The sequence below is a fragment of the Solanum verrucosum genome, unplaced genomic scaffold (genome assembly GCF_900185275.1).
Source record: "Solanum verrucosum unplaced genomic scaffold, falcon-dt-bn FXZP01000177.1, whole genome shotgun sequence".
Lineage (NCBI taxonomy): Eukaryota > Viridiplantae > Streptophyta > Magnoliopsida > Solanales > Solanaceae > Solanum > Solanum verrucosum.
Window position 1 is genome coordinate 1,053,729 of NW_026020401.1, and position 11,415 is coordinate 1,065,143.

At 31.0% G+C, this 11,415-nt stretch overlaps 1 protein-coding gene across 1 annotated transcript; it reads left to right on the forward strand.

Moving 5' to 3' along the window:
- The first annotated feature begins 3,267 nt into the window (after positions 1-3,267).
- Positions 3,268-11,198, forward strand: LOC125840054 (non-specific lipid-transfer protein 1-like). The gene is made up of 3 exons (XM_049519040.1): positions 3,268-3,308; positions 10,599-10,959; positions 11,153-11,198. The coding sequence occupies exons 2-3, from the start codon at positions 10,625-10,627 to the stop codon at positions 11,160-11,162; spliced, it is 345 nt and encodes a 114-aa protein (XP_049374997.1). The 5' UTR covers positions 3,268-3,308; positions 10,599-10,624; the 3' UTR covers positions 11,163-11,198.
- The last annotated feature ends 217 nt before the right edge of the window (positions 11,199-11,415 follow it).

Genomic DNA, 11,415 nt, shown 5'->3' on the forward strand with positions numbered 1-11,415 from the left:
AGACCCTTAAAACCTTACTAAAAACAAATTAAATCTGATTTGGTAAGAAAAAGACCAAAATACCCTTTACTATTTTCGGCTAACTTTCCTTAACTGGACAACCTAACTTCAAAAGGCCATATCTTACTCATCCGACCTCAAAACTTAGCAAACTTGGCGGCGTTGGAAAGATAATTCAAAGATATTTCCTACGGTATCTTGTAGAACATCTAAATCATCCTATGCTAGTAGTTATGATCATTTCAAGTTGACCCAAAACTCATAACTGAAGCATAACTTGCAAAATTTCAGATTTTGCTATTTCCAATTTAGTTCTTTTTTGAACTCAAGGTGCTACATCTAGTGAACTTAACACTTAAGAAATTTTAATTCCTCGGTAAAATCCTACTCACAATGAAGGATGGTTCGAGTCTTAATTCAAAAAATTTCTAGGGTGTTACAGGTCGTTTGGTAAAGTATATTTGAAAAAATAATGCATGCAGTTTTTTTTTTTTTACCGTCCCTAGGAGCTCCCACCCCTTTTTCTCCCTTGGTGACTCGAACTCGCAACCTTCGGGTTGGAGGTAAGGGGTGCTTACCATCCGAGCAACTCCCTCTCGTCAATAAGCATTAGCTTTGTGTATTAGTAGTTTTTTTGTTTGGTATGCTTTTTCATGCTATGTTAACATTAGTTATACATTCTATTGTATATTGAGGAGTGCATTACTAATACCATGGATTTTTAGGTAGTAGTAATGCAAAGTGATTTAATACATGTATTAGCATGGTTAAAGACCCAATTAACCCTCAAAAACACTTTTACATCTTTTCCACCATAATTGTGGAGGATATTTTGTAAATGAATATTTTTATACAATGCATACTATTTTTAATACACCAAATCAAACAATGCATAAAAAAAAAATTATGCATAACTAATGCAAGCATAACTAATAATACAAGTATTACTAATACAAGCATTACTAAAACACTCTATTGAGCATTATTTTTATACACTCTAATACTTGTGGTTATTCATATTTTATGATGGATAATATAAATTAATTTGGGAAAATAACATAGTTAAGCAAACATATATTAGTTAATTAGTTATCATAGCTATAGTTTTAGTTAATTACCACTCGCGACCAACATTCAATAATAATTATGTGGGGATGGGGTTTCGAGTTTGTATAATTTGGAATTTGTATAATATAATTTGTATAACTTTTGTATAATGTAATTTTGTATAATATAATTTGTATAACTATTTAAAGTTCAGATATTTGTGTTTGTATAAATTCGTTATTTCGAGTTTATACAAAAATAACTCAATTATACAAACGTAGCCGTGAATTATACAAACGAGACAGCTTAAACTGTAGCTACAACTTGTAAATATGCAAACTATAACTATGGAGCATAATTAAATTTATTATAGTGGTTATTTGCGTAAATTCCCTAATTAATTTTTACTTAACCTATTATCAAAATGGCAAATAGCAACTATTTTACTACCTTTAGGCTCTAGCCGTACGTCAAGTGATCAATACTTTGTACTCTCTTAACTCTCTCTTTTTTGGGATTTTCATCCAATGTCCGGTATTCATATTCGAGCCCGACTAAATCCGAATTCGCGTCGAAAAGTTCCACATTAAACGATAAAACGCTTTCTAACAAAAGGAACTTTGTACCCAAGGGGGCTCGAATCCAGGACCTCTTGGTTAAAGATATCCGTCTAATATGAGACAAAGAGAGTATTCTAAAAGTTAAAAAATAGTTGGACCCCAAAACCTTAAATGAAATGTGGTGGGTGCTTTGAGGTACGTGTGAGCATGGCAGTATATCCTTTGTTGCGTTCACAATTAATTTATTTGATTATATAGCAGTATATGTCTCCATCTCATATTTGTCCTTTTAAAATATGAAACCTCTTCCCTAGAAGGGACTGTATTTGCTATCAATTTCAATGTGAGTATTTAATAAATAGCTCACTCTTTTTAAAATGTGTGCCTTTATTTGACATGCATATATGTTCTAATTAGGACTATCTTATAAATATATTTTTTTTATTTGGGGATAGAAAAAGGAGAATGGAGAGGAAATTACAAATTGGGAATCGAACTGTCATTAGATGATTTATTTATAATTATTAGAAGCGATATAATATGTATAAGAATTATTTTCTTTCTGGATTAAAAACAAGTATAGAATGCATTTTCTTTATGTGCCTTGATTTTGAACTCATTGTATAGGAGGGTGCTTACATTTCTCTTTTTGTGAGCTTACATTGATTTCTTGATGAATAAATGCATCATCTTTATTAGAGACGAATGGAGCAAAAAGGTAGTAAAATTATCATTTTACTTATTATTTTTTTAAGAAATTATCAAATCAAACATAGACAAATAAACTTGAACGAATAAAGTATAGAAGTGTCTAAATACATTGTAAGCAGTTCAATTCTATAGATTAAGGCAGAGAGTAAAACTTAGAGCATGTTTGAATTGGCTTAAAAGAACTAATTTTAAAATAACTTAAAATAAATTAAAAATAAAAAATAGTACTCGTCCCACATTTTATTTTAACTTAAAAATCATTTAATTTTAATTTAAAAAAATTACTTTATAAAAGCTATTTTTTAAAGTCGATCCAAACGAACCGTCAAACACACATCTCAAAAATGTTTTTGTATTAGGTGCATAAAACTAAGGGGAAATTAAGGTGGACATGGGCAGTCATGAAAAAGAATGGGGCTAACCAATGCTATGTTCGTCAAACTTTTATTTTCTATTTTTCCTTTAATTTGGTGGAGTTTGGATACGTATGTGTTATTTCCATAAGATATACCACACACAATGATAATTTTACGATTTCACACGTATTTATTACTATCTAAATATTGATAAATAAATATTATTTAAAAAATAAAATAAATATAAAATGATAAATTATCACTTTAGTTTTTCAAATTAGATAAGTAAAGATAAATCGAGAAAATACATAGAAAGAAAATTGCATTAGATGGAGTTGCTCCTCTCTTGATCATAAGTGACATAGCGAGACCATATTGTGATGGATGTGGCTTTTCAGAGGGCCAGGAATCGTAGCGTGGTTCAATAAAACTTGCGCACGTAACAACTTAATTTTGACTTCATAGCCAGCGCGCGGCACCTCCTTAATTATGTTCCAACATTGGAATTAACCCCAACTCCCAACTAATTCTCTCATTCCTTCATTAATTAGTTTACTTTCTATAAATACCCAAAGTTCTCACTAGCTTTTGTACCCAACACTCAAGCAAATACATTTGTAGTCCATAAAACTTCTCTACTATTTCTATCTTTTCTCAATTTTTGTAACAATGGAAATGGTTAGCAAAATTGCATGCCTTGTTGTTTTGTGCATGATAGTGGTTGCACCCCATGCAGAGGCACTAAGCTGCGGCCAGGTTACATCTGGCTTGGCTCCTTGCCTCCCATATCTCCAGGGACGCGGCCCTCTAGGAGGGTGTTGTGGTGGAGTTAAGGGTCTGTTGGGTGCAGCCAAGACCCCAGCGGACCGAAAGACAGCATGTACTTGCCTCAAATCAGCCGCTAGTGCTATTAAAGGCATTGATGTGGGCAAAGCCGCTGGTATCCCTAGTGCTTGTGGCGTAAACATTCCTTACAAGATCAGCCCTTCCACTGACTGCTCCAAGTATGTTATTCGTCTTCTTTCCACTATATCTATAGTTTTTGACGTCAATATAATATTTTTTTATAGTCTCATAGTATATATGTCTGATTGATAAAATCATGTCTAGTAGTAAAATTATATGGTCTAACATGTTAATTACAAAATGATGTGTATATACTCGCATCGCATATATACTATCAATATATACTATCAATTTGTTAATGTTGGTTTAATATGGTATTGCAGGGTCCAGTAAAGTTGACGAAAGTTCAATTTTCCAAGGCATAACTTGGTAGTAATGTAATCTAGCTTGCGGAGAAAAATAAGATGGATATATCGATCGATCGAGTTTAATCCATCATTTTATATGTTGTCTCTTTTCTTTTGTATTTGTGTTTGTTGGAGTACTTATATATAGTTGAGTACATGTAATGAACCTTGGTGGTTGGTTGTATTACAACCCAATCTTCATAGTAATATATACATGATATATTCTACTTTTTTTCTTTCTTCATGCATTTGCTTTTACTTTTATTATCGATGGTTTAAAATTATTTACACAATCAATCAACTGAGATAACTTGTTTACACTAATTTTGAGTTGGTTAGTATTTGAGAAATTTCACCAAAGTGTGAGCATATAGGTATATGTAATTAAATGCACAAGGAAATTTTCAGGCTATTTATATTGAATCTTTCTAACAACATGCAAAATGTTGGATAAGTGGTCCAAAGACATTCAAACCCCTACATCCAAGGTTTCAATCGATATTTGGTATTCATATTGGTACCCAATCAAATTCGAATTCTATTAGGTGAAAAGCCCCACATTATAATGAGATAAAAGAATCTCTAATAAAGGTGACTTTGTACCAGAGAAAATTCATATTCAAATCTTTTGATTAAAAATATATAAACACATATTACTATACCATAATTTCTATTGGTCGTTGAGAGATTGAAGAGTTAATAACTTTGATGGTTACTCAACTATCAACTTTTTTCACAGAAAGTCACTCAACTTTCATTTTCAACTCAAAAGTTACTCAACTATGACTTATTTGCATAGAAAGTCACTTAGCCTATTTAATTATTTTTTTCACTAAAATTTGCTGACATGGAATTTTTATTTTAACCAAAATTTTAGAACCAAATGCATATTCATTTAAACCATTTAATGACCCGCCCCATTTAATTCGACCCGCTAAAATTTTTATTTTACCATTAATTCCCTAAATCATTTTCTCTTGTTTCCTTCTTTCTCCTAGCATTCTTCTTCTCTTTTCTTTTCCTTTTAATTTCTCAAAAGCAAGACAAGATTATAAGAGTTGCTCTTTTTTGTGTTTTTTTTTTTGTTTTGTTTTGCATTCTAATTTCTTGCCGTAATTAATCTTGACTTCTTTAGCTATCAAGAAGTCTAATAATTTACAGCTCCAACTTTTTTTTATATATATATTAATGGAATGAAACCTTTTGCCTATATATCTTTTCTTCAATCTCCAACTACCAAAATGATCCAACTACTCAGAATCTCTTTTCCTCACCACCATTATATGTATTCATTTTCTTCATAATATTTCGAATTTTTTTACCAAAGTAAGCCATTATTAAAATCAATTTATCAAAATAATACATTTTTTTGAAATTTTACAAAACTAGTATAAACGTAGTTCTCAGTAACGTTTTAGGTTATATTTTATTCAAAAAAAAGTCAATAACAAAAAGACAAAAATCTGACATAGTAAATAGACATAAAACGTTATTGTCAGTAACGTTTTATAATTCGTTACTCTGAGTCACGTGTTACAGCTAAAACATAATTCACGATAACGTTTTTATGGAATATATAATTTTCTCTTTTCTTCTCTTTTCATTCATAGATACTACTTTTGCAAGAAAAGGAAGAGTGAGGAGGGCTTTTCTATAATATTAATTAATTCTTTTTTAATAGTTATTTTGCTTACTTATTAGGGATAAGGGTCTGAAAAAGACTTCAACTTTGGTCGAATTTGCTGTTGCGATACTAAACTTTCATGCGGACCTATTACCTCCCTAGATTATTTAATACCGTATTATAAACATATATATTTGCCCTCGTGGACATAAAAAATAATGTAAAATTATAAATAGTAATGTGTCCACGTGGGCACATATATACCTTTAAAATACACTATTAAATAGCTCAGGGGGTAAACAATATGGTATTAAATAGTCTAGGGAGGTAATATATCCTTATGAAAGTTTAGTGTCGCAACAACAAATCCGACCAAAGTTAGGGTATTTTTCAAACCCTTATCCCTACTTATTATATTTTTTCCCTCAAAATCCACCTCAATGGTGGGGGGTTAGGCAGACCCCTACCTGTTCATTCCATCAGCAAAAGAGAGTTACAAGGAATGGAAGATAGTCCTTCCTCTATGGGGGTTAATAAAGATGAATATTTTATCCTTGTACAAAAAGTGCCCTATAAATAGACTATAAGTTTGGATGTAGCTTACTTATTACGTCAATTTAATTCAATAGTTTCTTTATTGATAGTCTAATAATTAATAATCATAAGAAACCGAATGATCTAATATTTGGAAGGATGATATCTCAAGCTAGAAGAAGATCTCTCATATAATTTATTTACAAATTTTGAAATTGAAATGATACAAGAAAAGCTCCAATTTGGGCAAAGTCTTCCTCATTTTTTTTTTCCTTTTGTTTAAAAAAAATATTGTCTATGTAGAAAAGAGAAAGAAAAGAGAAAATCATATATATTTCAAGTGAAGGTATGTACAAAATATATCTATCTATTTTAATAGTGGAAATTTGAATAATGAATGAGGCATGTACAAGATTGAGTTTCAATTTTCAGCCATTCTAGAGAAACGTTACCGTGAGTTATACGTTTATACTAGTTTTGTAAAATTTCAAAAAAACATATTATTTTGGTGAATTGATTTTAATAATGACTTACTTTGGTCAAAACATCTAATATTTCCTAACTTTCTTTATTTTGAAGTTATGTGTTGTGGGGTGCATTGTAATTCTCAAAAGATCACACCAAAACTCTCATTCAATCATAATAACTTGACAAAAGACCTTCTTTCCACTTAATGTTCATCCATCCATCTCTAAGTATTTAGCTTTCTCCTCTTCACTGGACTACTATGCGATGAATTCGACCGCGACTCAACTCCTGAGCCATCAATTCTGTAACTTAAACATGTTGCATCCAACACACCAAGTGGACTCTGAGGAACAGATGGAATTGAAGAAGCAATTGAATATTGTGTACTTAAATCTAGATAAAACGAAAGGAGGAATTCATTATAAATTCCTACTTAATAGAGATTTTGAAATTGAGAAATTAAAAAAAGAAGAATCCTTAGGAGAAAGAAGGAGACAAGAGAGAATGATTTGGGGAACTAATGGTAAAATAAAAAGGTCAATATCATATTTTTAGTGGGTCGGGTTAAATGAGGCGGGTCATTAAATGGTTTAAATGGATATGTATTTGGTTCTTAAAATTTTGGTTAAAAATAAAAATTCTGTGTCAGCAAATTTTCGGGAAAAAAATAATTAAATAGACTGAGTAACTTTTTATGCAAAGAAATCATAGTTGAGTGACTTTTGAGTTAAAAATGAAAGTTGAGTGACTTTCTATGAAAAGAGTTTATAGTTGAGTGACCATCAAGGTTATTAACTCATAGATTGAATAACGAAAAAGGACTAACTTATGCAATTTTTCCTATAATATGTCACCATATAAATTATGTCCTTGTATTAAAAGTTGTGCAAATGTTACTTATGAAAAATTATTCGTAAGATACAATCGACAGATGATCGAGTTTCTCAGTGCAACTCTACCAAAAAAAAAAAAAGATACTACCCTCTGATGTTTGCTCTACTCTACAGAAAAAATATTTGCTCACAAAAATATTTTTCATAAATACGATTGGAAAGATGTCTAGTAATTTTATGGCCTAACCCATCGGTGGCCCCTTGAATTTGGCACGAAGTTTCAGTTAGCCACCTCAACTGGACGATGTTTATTTTAGACACCTCATGTACGGTATCGCTATATCATTTAGACACTTTTTTTCCAATCAACAAAAATATATGAAGTGTGTGTATTACACTCACGAATGACGTGTAAAGTGACAAATTAAACGATGACATTTGTCATTTGTGTCAAAAACAATTCTTAAACAATAAATTTTGAGTAAAAATAAAAAGTAACCAATGAATCAATGACATATGGATTTTTGCCCAAATAATTTTTTTTTAAAATTTAGCCAATAAAATTCCCTCACCCACCCCCACAGCCTTCTTCTCCAAACACCCCAGTCCATTTGCAGAAATACCCCCACCCATTTTCCAGAAATATCTGTACACACCCCGTTCTCCCGCCCCCCAAGGCGATTTTCTTCTCCAAATACTTGCAAAAATATATGAGAAACATGCCAACCTACACACTGCTCCTTCATTAGTGTTTTTTTTAAAATATCTTTTTGTTTCTTTTTCCCCCTAATTAGCAGATTCACAAAAATAAAAATAAAAATTACTTCTATGTAAATATTCAATCCTTTTGAGAAAGATTCTCATAAATTAATTTACTAAGTAAATCTTAAAATGGTTACATTTCTAAATTTCTAAAACAATTTCTATCATTTTTCAATTGTTTGTGGTAACTGTTTTGATACACCATAGTTGGATGTTTAAGTTTCAGAAATGGTGGCTGAAAATGGAAAAGAAGAAGAGAAATTTTTTTAAAAGTCTACTTAAAAGGTTTTTCACGCGCAGTCAATGAGTGTATTACACTCAATAAGCCATGTAAGCAAAAAGTGTTAAAATGACACCGCAAGACCCTACATGAGGTGTCTAAAATGAACATCGCCCACTTGAGGTGCCTAAGTGAACCTTCGTGCCAAATTTAGGGGGCCACCGATGGGTTAGGCCTAATTTTATTGAACACTCTTACATGGTTAATATCATAACTTTTTTATATATTAATTATATATAACATAATATCAAATAAAATATACAACTAATGCAAATTTTACAACTATACCAAACAAATTATTAATATTTGTATTATTTTTACTAGGCCAAACACAGACACAATTTCTTAAATTTGTCTCTAAATTTTATTTTGACACTCTAACTCAATTTTGTTTTCATTTTAAACCTTCTAACTTCATTTTTCATATACATATAGCATTTACACATAAAATACTGACTAAGTACAAATTAGTGAGATAACTCACCTTTTAAAGTGCATTAAGGAATTCTTGTTATAGAGTAGTTAATATTCGATATTTTTTTAAATATTAACCAGTCTATTCCCCTATTTTTATTTCCTCTATTTTTTCTTCAACTCCATTTTTTCCCTTCATCTACTTTATTTAATTCATTTATTTTCTTCATCTACCTCCTTTTTTATTAACTCTCTCTTGGCTAAATATATATCTTGAGGAAAAAAAATTAGATTTATTTTATTTTTTATTTTTTATTTTTTATTTTTACTGTGTGGATATAAGTACTTTAAATAGGTTGAAACTCAGATATCAAATCAAGTCAACAATGTTACTTATGTGTTGCTAAACAAGGCAAATAAAAAAATGTCAATTTGTCTACGTGAAAGATGTTTTGGCTAGGTCTTTTCCTTGTAGAATGACCAGATATATCAAAAAATTGGGTCGAATCAAATTAAAAAATCAGACTGAATTGAATCTAACTTTAAAATAAAATGAACCAAATCTAATTACTTATCGAACCAAACTAAATATAGTAAAATGTTACCCTTTTGGTTCCAAAACTAAACATAGTAAGATGTTGTGCTTTTGGTTCCAAACTCAATTTTGTTAGCCCTTGACCCTTGTGAATGGAGTCTCTTTCATTTTGGTAGCTTCAGGAGTCAGATCTCCTCTGTTATGTATTTTGGCTCCTTGATGGATGAATGCATCCTCTTTATTAAAGATCAATGGTGAAAAATTATTATTTTTAAAAAAATTGTCAAATCATACATATAGACAAGAGAGTATAAAAGTGTCTAAAAACATTTTAAGTTGTTCAATTCTATAGGTTCAGTTTTTGACTTAAAAGTTAATTAAACCTATTTTAAAATTAGTTTTTTATTTTTGAAAGTATTTGACAAATACAAAAAATAACATAAAATAAGTTAGGAAGTGTTTGGCAAAGTCAAAACGACTTAAAATAAGTTTAAAATGACTTAGAATAAGTCAAAAACCAAAAGTAGGTCTCCCCTACTTTTTATTTTTTTACTTAAAAGTAATTTCAGTTTGACTTTTCATTTTTGACTTAAAAGCTATTTTTTTAAGTCAATCCAAACAAGACGTTTCAAAAAAAGTTTTTGTATTCGGTGCATAAAAAATTTAAGGGAAATTAAGGTTGATATGGGCAGTCATAAAAAAGAATGGAGCTATCTAATGGTATCATGACAACCGTACAAAGATGACTCATTTGCCTGGAATTAAATTGGCTCATGTACTATGATTTTTACCCATCTAATTGTGAAATATTGTTTGAAAAATGAAATGACATATATTTTGGATAAGAGCCAAGTAATATGATACCTAATTTTGCGAAATTAACACTTATTTTGAGAGAGGGAGTAAAACACTATTTATCATGTCATATTATATTATCATCCAAAGATGTAAAGTAGTGAATGAAGTTATTAATCAGAGCTCTCGAATTCGAACCCTATTTCTCCAAATGGGCCCTATCGTGATGGATGTGGCTTTTCAGAGGGCCAAGAATAGTACCGTGGTTCAATAAAACTTGCACACGTAACCCCAACTCCCAACTAATTCTCTCATTCCTTCATTAATTAATTTACTTTCTATCTATAAATACCCAAAGTTCTCACTAGCTTTTGTACCCAACACTCAAGCAAATACATTTGTAGTCCATAAAACTTCTCTAGTATTTCTATCTTTTCTCAATTTTTGTAACAATGGAAATGGTTAGCAAAATTGCATGCCTTGTTGTTTTGTGCATGATAGTGGTTGCACCCCATGCAGAGGCACTAAGCTGCGGCCAGGTTACATCTGGCTTGGCTCCTTGCCTCCCATATCTCCAGGGACGCGGCCCTCTAGGAGGGTGTTGTGGTGGAGTTAAGGGTCTGTTGGGTGCAGCCAAGACCCCAGCGGACCGAAAGACAGCATGTACTTGCCTCAAATCAGCCGCTAGTGCTATTAAAGGCATTGATGTGGGCAAAGCCGCTGGTATCCCTAGTGTTTGTGGCGTAAACATTCCTTACAAGATCAGCCCCTCCACTGACTGCTCCAAGTACGTTATTTATATTTTGTGAAATTGACGTCAATATAATATTTTTTATAGTCTCATAGTATATATGTCTAATTGATAAAATCATATCTAGTAGTAAAATTATATGGTCTAACATGTTAATTACAAAATGATGGGCATATACTCGCATTGCATACTATCAATTTGTTAATGTTTGTTTAATATGGTATTGCAGGGTCCAGTAAGGTTGAAGAAAGTTCAATTTTCCAAGGCATAATTTGATAGTAATGTAATCTAGCTTACGGAGAAAAATAAGATGGATATATCGATCGATCGAATTTAATTCGTCATTTTATATGTTCTCTTTTCTTTTGTATTTGTGTTTGTTGGAGTACATGTAATGAGCCTTGGTGGTTGGTTGTATTACAACCCAATCTTCATAGTAATATATACATGATATTCTACTTTTTTTTTCTTTCTTCATACATTTGCTTTTAC

Excerpts from the sequence above, each read along its gene's own strand:
- LOC125840054 (XM_049519040.1), top strand. The coding sequence starts at position 10,625 with ATGGAAATGGTTAGCAAAATTGCATGCCTTGTTGTTTTGTGCATGATA.